The sequence below is a fragment of the Bombina bombina genome, chromosome 1, assembly GCF_027579735.1.
Source record: "Bombina bombina isolate aBomBom1 chromosome 1, aBomBom1.pri, whole genome shotgun sequence".
Classification (NCBI taxonomy): domain Eukaryota; kingdom Metazoa; phylum Chordata; class Amphibia; order Anura; family Bombinatoridae; genus Bombina; species Bombina bombina.
In genome coordinates this window covers 1,435,751,084-1,435,768,742 of record NC_069499.1, presented here as the reverse complement: position 1 = coordinate 1,435,768,742, position 17,659 = coordinate 1,435,751,084, and the positions used below count along the sequence as shown (strand labels likewise).

The 17,659-nt window shown below is 37.8% G+C and overlaps 1 protein-coding gene across 3 annotated transcripts in view; it reads right to left on the bottom strand.

The window, feature by feature from the left end:
- The window catches only part of LOC128643130 (C-reactive protein), a 65,174-nt gene that overhangs the window by 37,654 nt on the left and 9,861 nt on the right, over positions 1–17,659 (bottom strand). For 2 of the 3 annotated variants that reach the window (XM_053696085.1, XM_053696094.1), the window contains exon 2: positions 15,112–15,221. The exons of the other annotated variant lie outside the window; for it this stretch is intronic. In XM_053696085.1, coding sequence (XP_053552060.1) covers positions 15,112–15,166 — 55 coding nt within the window. In that variant the 5' untranslated portion in view covers positions 15,167–15,221. The remainder of the gene's footprint in view (positions 1–15,111; positions 15,222–17,659) is intronic. 3 annotated transcript variants of the gene reach the window in all.

Here is a 17,659-nt window from a genome sequence, read left to right as displayed (position 1 = left end):
CACCACCCACATACCCCTACTCTAACCCAAACCCCCCATTAAATAAACCTAACACTACCCCCCTGAAGATCTCCCTACCTTGAGTCGTGTTCACCCAGCCGGGCCGAAGTCTTCATCCGATGGGGCAGAAGAGGACATCCAGACCGGCAGAAGTCTTCATCCAAGCGGTGCAAGAAGAGGTCTTCCATCCATCAGAAAAGTACCAAAAAACAAACAAACACTAAATTACCAAAAATAATAATATATTACAATAATTTTAAACTAATTACACCTAATCTAAGCCCCCTACTAGCTATTAATATAGCTACAATATAACTAATAGTTACATTGTAGCTATTTTAGGATTTATATTTATTTTACAGGCAACTTTGTATTTATTTTAACTAGGTACAATAGTTATTAAATAGTTAATAACTATTTAATAACTACCTAGCTAAAATAAATACAAATTTACCTGTAAAATAAATCCTAACCTAAGTTACAATTACACCTAACACTACACTATCATTAAATTAATTAAATAAAGGAATCCTATTTAAAACTAAATACTTACCTGTAAAATAAACCCCAATATAGCTACAATATAACTAATAGTTACATTGTAGCTATTTTAGCATTTATATTTATTTTACAGGCAACTTTGTATTTATTTTAACTAGGTAAAATAGCTATTAAATAGATATTTACTGTTTAATAGCTACCTAGTTAAAATAATTACAAAATTACCTGTAATATAAATCCTAACCAAAGTTACAATTAAACCTAACACTACACTATCATGAAATAAATTAAATAAATTAACTACAAGTACCTACAATTAAATACAATGAAATAAACTAAACTAAAGTACAAAAAAACAAACACTAAATTACAAAAAATAAAAAAATATTACAAGAATTTTAAACTAATTACACCTAATCTAAGCCCCCTAATAAAATAACAAAGCCCCCCAAAATAAAAAAATGCCCTACCCTATACTAGATTACAAAAGTTAACAGCTCTATTACCTTACCAGCCCTTAAAAGGGCCTTTTGCGGGGGCATGCCCCAAAGAAAACAGCTCTTTTGCCTGTAAAAAAAACACAATACCCCCCCCCCCACATTACAACCCACCACTCACATACCCCTACTCTAACCCAAACCCCCCTTAAATAAACCTAACACTACCCCCCTGAAGATCTCCCTACCGTGTCTTCACCCAGCGGGCCGAAGTCTTCATCCGATGGGGCAGAAGAGGACATCCAGACCGGCAGAAGTCTTCATCCAAGCGGGGCAAGAAGAGGTCTTCCATCCATCAGAAGTCTTGATCCAGGCGGCATCTTCTCTGTTCATCCATCCGTAGCGGAGCGGCAGCATCCTGAAGACATCTGACGCGGAGCATCCTCTTCTTTCTTGATCCGATGACTAAATGACTGTACCTTTAAGTGACGTCATCCAAGATGGCGTCCCTTGAATTCCGATTGGCTGATAGGATTCTATCAGCCAATCGGAATTAAGGTAGGAAAAATCTGATTGGCTGATTCAATCAGCCAATCAGATTCAAGTTCAATCCGATTGGCTGATCCAATCAGCCAATCAGATTGACCTCGCATTCTATTGGCTGATCGGATTGAATCAGCCAATCAGATTTTTCCTACCTTAATTCCGATTGGCTGATAGAATCCTATCAGCCAATCGGAATTCAAGGGACGCCATCTTGGATGACGTCACTTAAAGGTACAGTCATTTAGTCGTCGGATCAAGAAAGAAGAGGATGCTCCGCGTCAGATGTCTTCAGGATGCAGCCGCTCCGCTCCGGATGGATGAACAGAGAAGATGCCGCCTGGATCAAGACTTCTGATGGATGGAAGACCTCTTCTTGCCTGGCTTGGATGAAGACTTCTGCCGGTCTGGATGTCCTCTTCTGCCCCATCGGATGAAGACTTTGGCCCGCTGGGTGAAGACACGGTAGGGAGATCTTCAGGGGGGTAGTGTTAGGTTTATTTAAGGGGGTTTGGGTTAGAGTAGGGGTATGTGGGTGGTGGGTTGTAATGTGGGGGGGGGGGTATTGTGGTTTTTTTTTACAGGCAAAAGAGCTGTTTTCTTTGGGGCATGCCCCCGCAAAAGGCCCTTTTAAGGGCTGGTAAGGTAATAGAGCTGTTAACTTTTGTAATTTAGTATAGGGTAGGGCATTTTTTTATTTTGCGGGGCTTTGTTATTTTATTAGGGGGCTTAGATTAGGTGTAATTAGTTTAAAATTCTTGTAAATTTTTTTATTTTTTGTAATTTAGTGTTTGTTTTTTTGTACTTTAGTTTAGTTTATTTCATTGTATTTAATTGTAGGTACTTGTAGTTAATTTATTTAATTTATTTCATGATAGTGTAGTGTTAGGTTTAATTGTAACTTAGGTTAGGATTTATTTTACAGGTAATTTTGTAATTATTTTAACTAGGTAGCTATTAAACAGTAAATATCTATTTAATAGCTATTGTACCTAGTTAAAATAAATACAAAGTTGCCTGTAAAATAAATATAAATCCTAAAATAGCTACAATGTAACTATTAGTTATATTGTAGCTATATTAGGGTTTATTTTACAGGTAAGTATTTAGTTTTAAATAGGATTCATTTATTTAATTAATGTAATGATAGTGTAGTGTTAGGTGTAATTGTAACTTAGGTTAGTATTTATTTTACAGGTAAATTTGTATTTATTTTAGCTAGGTAGTTATTAAATAGTTATTAACTATTTAATAACTATTGTACCTAGTTAAAATAAATACAAAGTTGCCTGTAAAATAAATATAAATCCTAAAATAGCTACAATGTAACTATTAGTTGTAGCTATATTAATAGCTAGTAGGGGGCTTAGATTAGGTGTAATTAGTTTAAAATTATTGTAATATTTTATTATTTTTGGTAATTTAGTGTTTGTTTGTTTTTTGGTACTTTTCTGATGGATGGAAGACATCTTCTTGCCCCGCTTGGATGAAGACTTCTGCCGGTCTGGATGTCCTCTTCTGCCCCATCGGATGAAGACTTCGGCCCGGCTGGGTGAACACAACTCAAGGTAGGGAGATCTTCAGGGGGGTAGTGTTAGGTTTATTTAAGGGGGGTTTGGGTTAGAGTAGGGGTATGTGGGTGGTGGGTTGTAATGTGGGGGGGGGGGGTATTGTGTTTTTTTTTACAGGCAAAAGAGCTGTTTTCTTTGGGGCATGCCCCGCAAAAGGGCCTTTTAAGGGCTGGTAAGGTAATAGAGCTGTTAACTTTTGTAATTTAGTATAGGGTAGGGCATTTTTTTATTTTGGGGGGCTTTGTTATTTTATTAGGGGGCTTAGATTAGGTGTAATTAGTTAAAAATTCTTGTAATATTTTTTTATTTTTTGTAATTTAGTGGGGGGTTTTTTGTACTTTAGTTTAGTTTATTTAATTGTATTTAATTGTAGGTACTTGTAGTTAATTTATTTAATGATAGTGTAGTGTTAGGTTTAATTGTAACTTAGGTTAGGATTTATTTTACAGGTAATTTTGTAATTATTTTAACTAGGTAGCTATTAAATAGTCAATATCTATTTAATAGCTATTGAACCTAGTTAAAATAAATACAAAGTTGCCTGTAAAATAAATATAAATGCTAAAATAGCTACAATGTAACTATTAGTTATATTGCAGCTATATTAGGGTTTATTTTACAGGTAAGTCTTTAGTTTTATATAGGATTCATTTATTTAATTAATTTAATGATAGTGTAGTGTTAGGTGTAATTGTAACTTAGGTTATGATTTATTTTACAGGTAAATTTGTATTTATTTTAGCTAGGTAGTTATTAAATAGTTATTAACTATTTAATAACTATTGTACCTAGTTAAAATAAATACAAAGTTGCCTGTAAAATAAATATAAATCCTAAAATAGCTACAATGTAACTATTAGTTATATTGTAGCTATATTAATAGCTAGTAGGGGGCTTAGATTAGGTGTAATTAGTTTAAAATTATTGTAATATTTTATTAGTTTTGGTAATTTAGTGTTTGTTTGTATTTTGGTACTTGTATGATGGATGGAAGACCTCTTCTTGCCCCGCTTGGATGAAGACTTCTGCCGGTCTGGATGTACTCTTCTGCCCCATCGGATGAAGACTTCGGCCCGGCTGGGTGAACACGACTCAAGGTAGGGATATCTTCAGGGGGGTAGTGTTAGGTTTATTTAAGGGGGGTTTGGGTTAGAGTAGGGGTATGTGGGTGGTGGGTTGTAATGTGGGGGGGGGGTATTGTGTTTTTTTTTACAGGCAAAAGAGCTGTTTTCTTTGGGGCATGCCCCGCAAAAGGCCCTTTTAAGGGTTGGTAAGGTAATAGAGCTGTTAACTTTTGTAATTTAGTATAGGGTAGGGCATTTTTTTTTATTTTGGGGGGCTTTGTTATTTTATTAGGGGGCTTAGATTAGGTGTAATTAGTTTAAAATTCTTGTAATATTTTTTTATTTTTTGTAATTTAGTGTTTGTTTTTTTTTGTAATTTAGTGTTGTTTTTTTTGTACTTTAGTTTATTTAATTGTAGATAATTGTAGGTACTTGTAGTTAATTTATTTAATGATAGTGTAGTGTTAGGTTTAATTGTAACTTATTTTAGGATTTATTTTACAGGTAATTTTGTAATTATTTTAACTAGGTAGCTATTAAATAGTCAATAACTATTTAATAGCTATTGTACCTAGTTAAAATAAATACAAAGTTGCCTGTAAAATAAATATAAATCCTAAAATAGCTACAATGTAACTATTAGTTATATTGCAGCTATATTAGGGTTTATTTTACAGGTAAGTATTTAGTTTTAAATAGGATTCATTTATTTAACTATAGTAAATTTATTTCGTTTTATTTAAATTATATTTAAGTTAGTGGGTGTTAGGGTTAGAGTTAGGTTTAGGGGTTAATAACTTTATTATAGTAGTGGCGACGTTGTGGGCAGGAGATTAGGGGTTAATAATTGTAGGTAGGTGGCGGCAATGTTAGGGAGGGCAGATTAGGGGTTAATAAAATGTATTATAGTGTTTGCGAGGCGGGAGTGCGGCGGTTTAGTGGTTAATACATTTATTATAGTGGCGGCGATTTGCGGTCGGCAGATTAGGGGTTAATACTTGTAGTTAGATTGCGGCAACGTTGGGGGGGCATATTAGGGGTTAATAACTATAATGTAGGGGTCGGCGGTGTTAGGGACAGCAGATTAGGGGTTAATAGCTATAATGTAGGCGGCGGCGATATCGGGTCGGCAGATTAGGGGTTAATACTTGTAGTTAGATTGCGGCGACGTTGGGGGGGGCATATTAGGGGTTAATAACTATAATGTAGGGGTCGGCGGTGTTAGGGACAGCAGATTAGGGGTTAATAGCTATAATGTAGGCGGCGGCAATATCGGGTCGGCAGTTTAGGGGTTAATACTTGTAGTTAGATTGCGGCGACGTTGGGGTGGGCAGATTAGGGGTTAATAACTATAATGTAGGGGTCGGCGGTGTTAGGGACAGCAGATTAGGGGTTAATATCTATAATGTAGGCGGCGGCGATATCGGGTCGGCAGATTAGGGGTTAATACTTGTAGTTAGATTGCGTCGACGTTGGGGGGGGGGCAGATTAGGGGTTAATAACTATAATGTAGGGGTCGGCGATGTTAGGGACAGCAGATTAGGGGTTAATAGCTATAATGTAGTTGGCGGCGATATTCGGTCGGCAGATTAGGGGTTAATAAAATAATGCAGGTGTCAGCGATAGCGGGGGCGGCAGATTAGGGGTTAGTAAGTGTCAGATTAGGGGTGTTTAGAGACTCGGGGTACATGTTAGGGTGTTAGGTGCAGACTTAGTGTTTCCCCATAGGAAACAATCGAGCTGCGGTGTTAGTTTTTTTTTCAGCCGAAACTCCCATTGTTTCCTATGGGGAAATGCCGAATTTTACCAAGCTAATTCGGATTTATTCGGAGATACGGCAGCTATTTCGGATTCATTCGGTAGATTCGGAAGTATTTTAATTCGGAAATCCGAATCGATCCGAATCTCCGAATTTACCGAATTTTCCGAATTTCCGAATAAATCCGAAACGAACCGCACATGTCTAATCTGTATGTGCATGTGTAATTATGAGAGAGTATGTGTTTATGAATATACGTGTTTCTCGGGTGTATCATAGACAATGCCTCACCAGCGTCTGACTTCACTGCACGTCACTGTTTTGACGTGCTCGTGCACGCTTTCCCCATAGACATCAATGGGGAGAGCGGGTCAGAAAAAAGCCTAACACCTGCGATCGCGGAAAGAAAAGCTCTGTAACGCAGCCCCATTGATATCTATGGGGAAAAAAAAATAAAAATGTTTAAACCTAACACCCTAACATAAACCCTAAGTCTAAACCCCCCTAATCTGCTGCCCCTGACATCGCCGCCACCTACATAATGTTATTATCCCCTAATCTGCTGCCCCCGGCATCGCCGTCACTTACATGTTATTAAAGCCTAATCTGCCTTTCCCAATATCGCCGCCACCGAAATAAAGCTATTAACCCCTAATCTGCCGCTCCCAATATCGCCGCCAGTATACTAAAGTTTATTAACCCCTGTTCCCCTGCACCCCAACATCTCCCACACTATAATAAATCTAATAAACCCCTACTCCACCACTCCCCGATATCACCACCACTAAATAAAGCTATTAACCTCTAAACCTCTGGCCTCCCACATTACTACCACTAAATAAACCTATTAACCCCTAACCCGCCAGCCCCCCACATCGCAACAACCTAAATTAAACTATATTAACCCCTAAACCTAACCCTAACACCTCCTAACTTTAACATAATTAAAATAGAGCTAAATTAAACTTACAATTATTAACTAAATAATACCTATTTAAAACTAAATACAAACTTACCTGTGAAATAAAATCTAAGCTAGCTACAATATAACTAATAGTTATATTGTAGCTAGCTTAGGTTTTATTTTTATTTCACAGGTAAGTTTGTATTTATTATAACTAGGTAGACTAGTTAGTAAATAGTTAATAAAAAAAGCATAATCTAGACTAAACTACCAAGGGGCCTTAAAAGGGCCTTTTGTGGGCCCTTAAAAGGGCCTTTGTAGGGCATTTCCCCAAAGTTAACAGCTCTTTTGCTACAACAAAAACAAACACCCCCTAACAGTATTACAACCCCACCCCCCAAACCCACAAAATAAAAAAAATATCTAAAAAACCTGAAAAGGGCATTTGTATGGCCATTGCTCTTAAAATGGCATTTAGCTCTTTTGCATTGTCCTGAAAAACGTATTTAGCTCTTTTATGAATAGCCCAAACTCTAAACTAAAAAAAACAAAAACCCACCCAAAACCCCTTAAAAAACCTATCACTAACCCCCGAAGATCCACTTACAGTTTTTGAAGTCCTGCTGAATGATCTTCATCCAGGCGGCGAAGTCCTCATCCAGGCGGCCTCTTCTATCTTCATCCAGGCGGCAAAGTCCTCATCCAGGCGGCGAGAAGTCTTCATCCAGACGGCATCTTCTATCTTCATCCTGGCGGCATTTTCTTTCTTCATCCCAGCGGCATCTTCTATCTTAATCCATCCTGAAAACATCTGGTGCGGAGCATCCTCTGCATACGGTCGCCGCAGTATACTGAATCTTCAATGCAAGGTATGCTATTCAAAATGGTGTCCCTTGCATTCCTATTGGTTGATTTGATTTTGGAAATTCAAATCAGCCAATCGGAAGAGAGCTACTGAAATCCTATTGGCTGTTCAAAACAGCCAATAGGATGAGTGCTTCTGAAATTCTATTGGCTGGTTTTTTTTTTTAGTTTAGGGTTTGGGCTTTTCATAAACAAACTAAATGTCCTATTCAGGGCAATGCAGAAGAGCTAAATGCCCTTTAAAGGGCAATGCCCATACAAATGCCCTTTTCAGGGTAATGGGTAGCTTAGGTTTTTGTTTATTTTGGTGGGTTGGTTGGGTGGTGGGTTTTTACTGTTGGGGGGTCTTTGAATTTTTTTTTTTACAGGTAAAAGAGCTGTTTAACTTAGGGCAATGCCCTACAAAAGGCCCTTTTAAGGGCTATTGGTAGCTTATTGTAGGCTAGGGTTTTTTTATTTTGGGGGGCTTTTTTATTTTGATAGGGCTATTAGATTAGGTGTAATTCTTTTTTATTTTTGATAATTTTGTTTGTTATTTTTCGTAAATTAGTGTTTGTTATTTTTTGTAATTTAGTGTTAGTTATTTTTGTAATTTAGTCTTTTTTTATTTTTTGTAATTAGATACTTTGTAATTTTTATAGTAGTGTTAGGATTTTTTTAATTTTTTTTTAGTTTTCTTTAATTGGTAGTTAGTTTAATTTTAGTTTAATAGTTATATTAGTTTAATTGTTAGTTTAAACTTAGTTTTTTTTATTTGAGATAGGGAAATTGTAATTTTAATATAAAGTTAGGGGTGGCGTTAGGTTTAGGGGTTACTAGTTTAAATTAGTTTATTACGATGTGGGGGCTTTCGTTTTAGGGATTAATAGGTTTATTTAGTATATTTTGTTGTGTGGGCTTTCGGTTTAGGGGTTAATAGGTTTATTATAGTGGCGGCAGAATTAGGGGTTAACAACTAAAGTATAGTGGGGTTGATGTGGGCGTACAGCAGATTAGGGGTTAATAATAGTTAAATAGTGTTTGAGATGCGGGAGGTGTAGGGGAGCAGCTGAATAGGGGTTAATAATTTTTAATAGTGGCGACGATGTCGGGACCGGCAGATAACTCATAACTACTGCTTTTAGATTGCGAAACAGATCTTGTCGGTATAGACTTGAAAGCAGGTTTTTTAGCCTCACCGCAAAACTAGCAATGGCAGCGCTATGGAAGTCCCATGAAAAAAAGAGTGCGGGACTGAAGTTGCGTTACAGGCTAAAAGGCTTGCGGTACAGCTATACCGACAAGACTTGCAATGGCTGTGGTGCTGTTTTAACTCTGAAATGGCCATTTTTTCAGCGTTTAAACACGAATGCAAAACTTGTAATCTAGGTGTTAGTTATTTGCGTTGTGGGGGGTTGGCGGTTTAGGGGTTAATAGGTTTATTAGGCTTAATGTGCTGTGGGGGAGTTGGCAGATTAGGGGTTAATAGTCTTGATAGGTAGTTGACGTTGTGGGTGAATGACAGATTAGGGGTAAATACATATATTAGGTATATTGCGTTGTGGGGGATTGCGTATATATTGGTTTTGACATGTCGGGTTCGTTTTTGGGAGGCGGGTTAGACTTTTACGGGCTATTTAACTTTTTTTTTTTCTTAGGCACCAGCATTTTTTAAATTGCCTTAAGTCACTGGTGACTTCAGAAATGTGTATTTCCGCACATTTCTGGACATCGATTCGCTAGTTTATCCGACTTACAGGAGTTTATTTTAATTTTTTTTCTTTTTTGTAATTTTAGGGGTTTTTATTTTCTGTATTGTTAGGTTTTTTTATTTTGTGTTAGGGTATGTTGGTTTTTTTTTGAGTAATGTTAGTTTTTTTTTTAGTGTTTTTTTATTTTTTGTAATTGTATATTATTTTTAATATAGTAAGCATTTTTTTTATATAAGTGTATTTTAATTGAGGTTAAGTTATGGGGTGTTAGGTTAGAAGGCTAAGTTATAAGGTTAATACTTTGCGCTGTGGGAGGTTGGCGGTTTAGACCTAACAATGGGTTAATAGTGTAATTAGATACTTTGCGTTGTGAGGGTTTTGGCATTTTAGAGGTTAATAGTGTAATTAGATACTTTGCATTGTGGGAGTTTGTGGTTTAGGGGTTATTAATGTAATTAGATACTTTGGGTTGTGGGGGGTTGTCGGTTTAGGTGTTAATAGTTTAATTTGGTGTTTACGTTGTAGGTGGTTGGGGGGGTTGGCAGTTTAGGGGTTAACAGGTTAATTAGATACTTTGCAATGTTGGGGGTTGGCGGTTTAGGGGTCAATACGTTTATTAGGTAGTTTGCGATGTGGGGGCGGCAATTTAGAGGTTAATATGTTTATTAGGTAGTTTGCGATGTGGGGGATGATGGTTTAGGGGTTAATATGTTTATTAGGTAGTTTGCGATGTGGGGGCTTTGTGGTTTAGGGGTTAATATGTTTATTTGGTAGTTTGCGATGTGGGAGTTGGTAGATTAGGGGTTAATACTTTTATTAGTTATTGCGTTGTGGGGGGATGGTGGTTTAAAGGTTCATATTGCGCATGCGTTAGGTGTTTGTTAAGGCTTCCAGGAAGTTACGGTACTTTTATACTCAGCACAAGGCTTGCCGCTCCTGCCTATGTGTGGCGAGGTGAAAATGGAGCAAAATTTCTCCATTCTCGGTGCGTAAATCCTTCACTGAATATGTGATACCGACTGGTGACGCTGGTTCTATGTTAGTTTATGGGAGTAAAAACTGCGGGCAATGGGTAAAATATACGCGCATAACTTGTATGCTGCTGTGTAAATGTGATTGCTCGATTTGACAAAAAATTGGCAAGAGTGGGTTTTGCGCCCGTCGCCACATATGTTATCGTGCCCCCTGAGCCTTAAGACTTTTATTACAAGATCTCTGGAACCATGGAATCAGCATAAAAGTTAAAACAACTAGTACATAGCTGATAGTGATAGTCAGTATTTTCTTTTACCTGAAGGTCTGCAAAAGAAGTCAAAATACTTCAGAAAAATACAGACAGTAAATGCAGCAGGTGGTTAACAGTAAAAACACAGCCAAGACAGTTAAAGGGACAGTAAAGTCAAAATGATACTTTCATGATTCAGATAGAGCATGCAATTTTATAACAACTATACAATTTACTGCTGTTATCAAATTTGCTTCATTCTCTTGGTATTTTTTATTGAAGAGTAAGACTAGGTAGGCTCATAAGAGCTCAGCAGTGTGCACGTGTCTTTAATACTCTATGGCAGCAGCGTTTTGCAACATTATTTGTAGCTTTGTTATACGTTTGAAACGCTGCTGCCATAGAGTACTAAAGACACGTGCACACTCCTGAGCTCTTATGAGCCTACCTAGTTTTACTCTTCAATAAAAGATACCAAATGAACAAAGCAAATTTTATAATAGAAGTATATTGGAAAGTTGTTTAAAATGTTATGTTCTACCCAAATCATGAAAGAAAATGTTGGGGTTTCCTGTTCCTTTATTAGCTTTATTTATAGAAAAAAAAATGTATTATCAGATTCTGGTATAGGCTTGAACCAGTCTGAGGAAACTTAGGGTTACTCATTTTTACTACCAGACACCAAGATTACAAATTGTGCTCTAAACCGGGTGCGTAAATAACATAAAAAAAATGAGCGGCATCGCACTCTCCATAGCGCTGCCATTACAAGTTACTGAAAAACCTTCTTTTGTTGTGCAATATGGTGTGATAAGCCCAAGGCCTGACTTTACGTGCACGCTTTCCCCCATAGACATCAATGGAGAGAAAAACCCAACACCTGCGATGGCGGAATGGCGATCGCTGTAACGCAATCCCCATTGATTTCTATGGGGAAAAGAAAGTTATGTAAAACCCTAACACCCTAACATAAACCCATAGTCTAAATACCCCTAATCCACCGCCACCTTGACATCACCGACACTAAATAAACTGATTAAACTCTAAACCGCCGCCCCCCTTCATTTCTAACACCTAAATAAACCTATTAACCCCTAAATCACCGCCCCCCCACATCGCCAACACTAAAATAAAGTATTAACCCCTAAACCGCCAACCATCCACATTTCAAAGACTATAATAAACCTATTATCCCCTAAACCGCCAGCCCCCACATCGCAAAGTCTAAACCTATTAACCCCTAAACCGCCGTCCCTCCACATTGCAAATCGCTGAATTAAACTATTTACCCCTTAACCTAACTACCCCCTATACTTTAAATTAAACTTACAATATAACTATCTTAAAATAACTATGTTCAAATCAGCCAAAAGGATTCATCCTATTGGCTGATTTGAATATTTCAGCCAATAGGAATGAAACGGAGCCCCAATATAAGAGGGGTACCTTTCATTCAAGCTTCAGTGTGCGGCAGACGATCGCATGAAGAGGAGGTTCCGCCCTGGATGTTGCCACCGGTCCTGGTCAGCTCTGCTCTGCGCCGCCACAGCTCTGCGCCACCGGGATGAAGATAGAAGATTCCCCCGCGATGGAGGAAGATATCGCCACCTGGATGAAGACTTCTCACTGCCTGGATGAAGATGGATGTCCGGACTTCAGGAACTGAGTAGATTTTCTGGGGTTAGTGTTAGGTCTTTTTTTATTTTTTGGGGTGTTTTTTTTTTAGATTAGATTAGATTTTTTACATTTTTAATGGGCGAAAAAGAGCTGAATGCCCTGTTAAGCGCAATGCCCATACAAATGCACATTTAGGGGCATTGGGTAGCTTAGGTTTTTTTTAGACTTAGGTTTTTTTATTTTGGGGGGGTTGGTTGGGTGGGTGGGGTTTACTTTATCGGGGACTTTGTAATTTGTTTTTAGGTAAAAGAGCTGTTTAACTTAGGGCAATGCCCTACAAAAGGCTCTTTTAAGGGCAATTAGTAATTTATTGTTAGGTTCTGGGGGTTTTTTTTTTGGGGTGGCTTTTTTGATTTATAGAGCTATAAGTTTAGGTTTAATTTTTATTATTTTTGATAATTTAGATTATTATTTTTGTAATCTTAGTTTCTTTTTAATTTTTCGTAATTTTAGTGTTTGTTATTTTTGGTAATGTTAGTTTTTTTGTTATTTTTCATAATTTTAGGGTTTTTTTTTTTAATGTTAGTTTTTTTTATTTTCTTGTAGTGTTAGGATTTTTTAATTTTGTAACTTGGGTTTTTTATTTTTTGTTTATTTTTTATTTTTAATATAGTACTGTTAGGTTAATTTATAGTTTAATCTTAGTTTTTTTTTTATTTCACAGGTAAGTTTTTATTTATTTAAAGATAGTTATATTGTAAATGTAAATTAAATTATAGGGGATAGTTAGGTTTAGGGTTTAATTTAGTGTTTTGCCATGTGGGTGGCCGGCGGTTTAGGGGTTAATATGTTTAGGTTAGTAGTTGTGATGTGGGGGCCCTGGGGCCGGCGGGTTACGGGTTAAAATATTTATTTTATTAGTAACGATGAGGGGGGTTGGCAGTTTAGGGGTTAATAGGTTTATTATAATATTTGCAATGTGGGAGGTCGTCGGTTTAGGGGTTAGTAGGTTTATTATTTAGTGTTGCTGATGGTAAGATGGTAGCAACGACAGGGAACTATACGGAAGAGAAACCACTGCCTCAACAACAAACCAGTGCTGTAAAGACAAAGATTTAGTGGTGCAACAAACAGTACATTTTGGAGGAAAAAAACCTCATTATGGGAACAACAGCAGCTGCCTTCAAAAGCCCAGAGAACCCCATACATGTGGATGGGGTGTCCCTGTGCTGTCCACCTGATGGCTGGACAGAACTAGGAGGAGGAGGGGGCAGTGTAAAAATTTTTATATTTATATAGGTAACCAGGGGAGTGGGCAGTTCTGTTCATGCCCCTCAAGGGAAAGGATTCTCACTGGTAAGCATTACCAAGGAGTGCCAAGAGTTAAGCAAAAGTGGTTTAAATTTAAGAGCCCTACGGAATTTGGCGGCGCTATACAAAAAATGATAATAATAAGAGAAAACTAACAGAAAGAGCATGATTACATACACCTGAGTATTGGGACTCTATTGCTCACTGGCGGACAGGAACATCTGTTCATCAAGCAAAGCTCTGTAATATATATTGAAACGTTTTTGGATAGAACAGAGTATACTTTTGAGTATTATGTCCCTTTAAGAATTTAAAGGAAAGATTTACAAGCTCAATATAATAAAGGGGATAGAAAGAGGAAAAGAAACTCAATAATCAATTTCACTAGCATTTATTACATGAACATTAAATAAGTGTGCAATATACACTTCTTAGAAACTTTGCTTGCTTTATTGTAAAATACATTTTCTCTAAAGCTTCTGCTTGTATTACGTTCCTCAGAAAGGCTGACAAGAAGTTCTGGTACCTAAAGAAGCAGCAAAATCCTGCAAACTGCTAGACAATCTATGTATTTTTTCCAAATTGATGCCAGTTAAGTCTAACTGTAAAGTGATCTCTGTTTAGTAGATGAAGCTGGGTCAGATAATCTGCAGCATACTTAACCTAGACAAAGCTGGTTGCATATGTTATGTATGGTTGCATCACAATAAAGCCTATATAAATTTGTGGTTGCTTAGTGATCTTTTTAAGAGACACATATCACCCTCTTTCTTAGGCTCCCAGTGTTGGTGACCACAAAGTATGTGACACCTCTTGCACTTGTATAAGAGTGAAATCTGTGCATTGGAACACCTTACAACATTTCCTGCGTGCTGGCAGTTTAACTAGTGGGTGGAGCTATCAATAATGTTGGCAGGGTCAAGTGTCATAGGTCATGTGTAATTTCAAGTCTCATACTTTTTAAAGGTAAAGGAGTTTAGTGGGAGGAGCAGCAGGAAAGATCTTCCAAACCAAGACATATAAAACGTGGGACTGTTGAAAACACTGATGCACATACCATACCCAGGTATTTTCGACAGCCACATGCCCAGGAATAAGTAATCACAAAGGCTTTAATTATATATATATAATATAGCAAAAAAAAATATATGGATTAAGTTATGTAATTTCAATGGTTTAATTTTCATCTGTTTCCTATACCATGGGAACGATTTATTAAGGACCGAATAGCCCTTAATGCTTGCCGGAAACAGGAGTTAAGAAACAGCGGTCTTAAGACTTAAGTCGTATGCGGCCTCTGAGGCTGGGGATATCAATCCCCCTGATCACATATGATTGGGTTGATTGACACCCCCTGCTAGCGGCCAAATGGCTGCGAATCTGCAGGGGGCGGCATTGCACAAGCAGTTCACCAGATCTGCTTGTGCAATTTTAAATGCCGACAGCAAAAGCTGTCGGCATTCAGCGATGTCGGGCGGACATGATCCATTACAGCGGATCATGTCCGTCCGACTGTTAATAAATCGGCCCCCATGTCTCTATATGTTTTGACTGATTGGTCTTAATGGTGGGGAAGTCCCTGTACTGTTTACATTCTTCAGAATGATTCACATTCCCAACTTACTTTGTTGTGCAAGAGTTCCAGCAAATAATGTGATTGCCAGGAGAATTTTCTCCATCTTCTGAAATAATTCCACGTAGTCTTTATCACAATCTGTTCAAGCTTTAAATTCCCTAAATTACATCAAAATAATTATAAGAAATAATCAGTTTATCTCCCAAAAGTTTAAACAACCTACAATATTTAATGTTGCCTTTATTGTCATATTATATTTTTTGTTCCTAGACCAACACTTGCACCAAACTGTGAGGTTAAAAGGACACAAACGCACATTTTTTTCTTTCATGACTCAGATACAGCACGCATCAATTTTTCTTTGCTCTTTTGCTATCTTTATTTAAAAAGCAGGAATGTAAAGCTTACCAGCTGGCCCATTTTAAATTCAGCACCCTGAATGGGCCGGCTGGTAAGCTTTACATAACTGCTTTTTAAATAAAGATATCAAGAGAATGAAGAAGAATTGGTAATAGGAGTAAAATAGAAAGTTGCGTAAAATTGCATGCTCTATCTGAAACATAAAATAAATAATTTGGGGGGCGGAGCTAACCGCTGTATGAAGAGGCTGTGGATTTGTGCAGCTCCTGTAGATATAGAGACAAAATCAGGATTTACACTCCTTAAAGTAATTTATATAGTCTGATTAAGCAGTATATAGCAGGAGAGAGGCTCACTGAGTATGTATTGAATCTCTCGAGCTTGTACATCGAGAAATCCACAAACTTTGAACCCTGACATTCTGGCTGCCTCTGTGTGTACCAGACTACTACAGTAAGGGAGTGACTGTTTGAAGCCTGCTGCTTCATCACCTCCGGAGGGTCGGGGATCCGCTCCGGAGGGCATTAGAAGATAACACAGCTGTGGTGATCGGAAGGGCTCAAACAATAGTGGAATTTAGTGAGTACTGGTCGGACCCTGAGGCTGTTAGCACTAAGCCACTGGAAAAGATCACGCACAGAGCGCGGCAGACAAGTGACTTGCTCTGATCCCTAGAGGAGAGTTTGCTGTTAGAAGAGACCCAGGTGAGGCAGAACGGAGGATCTAGAGTTCCCGGTGCCCATGCTGAAAGGTAAACCATAGACTGTAATAAGTGATTGGAGATGGTTTGAAGTGCACCGGGCTCTATCTGTCAAATTGGGTCATATACTTCATAGAGAACGTGTACGCATCAGAACATTACAGAATATTGTACACTTATAATTTGACATTCTGGAGCTGACCGGATAGAACTCTTGGACTGGCAAACTTGTTCCACATAGTATGTGACAGTGTGGGGTGCTTATGATACACGGCTCAGGATTTGGCGCGAAAATACGCCATCTTAACTATACTGTTGCGCAGTTTCCTGATATCACACACTAGAGGGGAGAGACACAGTAACAGCCGATAGAGATTATTCAAACAGGCATAGCAGACCACACGGTCAGAAAATAACTGTAATACTACATTTATATCACAACCCTTGTGATTTTTTGGAGCTAATAGACTGAGAATCCCTGCCTTACAACTAGTAGATATATCTCTTTACAAGGGAAGATTATTATCATCTGGAAAGGGCTGCATGCCCTCAAAGTTTACACTACTGGATTTACTGCACTAGATTTATATACCATACACTGGGATAGATGGTATCACCCTAACTACTAGGATATCATTTCAATTGCTGACTGAAAGATCGCTTTGCAGCTTATTTGCTTGAAAAGAATGATTTGACACCCTAAACTATATGCAGGAATCAAAGTAATATAGAACATATGCCAAATAAAACCCACATAACTGCTATATATACTTAGAGGAAAACAACTTGTCTGAGTGAACTGTTTAAAAAGAAAGTCTTTTGTTTATTTTCTCCTATTTAGCTGGTGTTCTGCTTGTATATAATATTCCTGCTTTAAACTAATAAGGCACACACCTCTTCCTTTCCTGCTGTGCTGTGTTACAGTAGGTCATACCCTCTCTCCTTTTCCCGTTCTGGTCAAGTGAGGACATCATCCCTGAGGTGTAGTGCCAAATAAGGCCTCTCTAACAATAGCCTTTCATGGTACACTGTAGTCTTTTATCTCCTCGAATTTAATGAAGTCAGCATACGAATTCCAATAAAGAGAATAACCCCAAATATGTTTACACACTAGAATCCCAGATGGGGGAGCGGTGGAGAAGCTAGGCGACTGATATATCACTAGGAGCGAATTCCACAAGTGGGGGGCAGGGACCTGAGTTGTCCATAGAGATCCACATATAAACACTAGCCTGATTAAGAAATATTTCTAGAGTTATATCCTCTGTAGATTTGGATTCTTTCCAGAGTAAAACCACAGATTAATAACTTGAAATGGCTCACTCAAATAAGAAAAAACATCAGCAAAGGTCAGGAGAAGGTCCCAAACGCACAGTAGCTGATCATTTTTCTAATAGAATGCTTTCAGACAGAGAAGGTTCAGATGACGAATCAAGAGACTCACTCTCCTCGTATAAGGGGAACCCAGATCCAGAGTCTCTCTTAAAGGGGAAAACGGCACATTCTGATTCTAAAGTATTGGATTCGATAAATGCC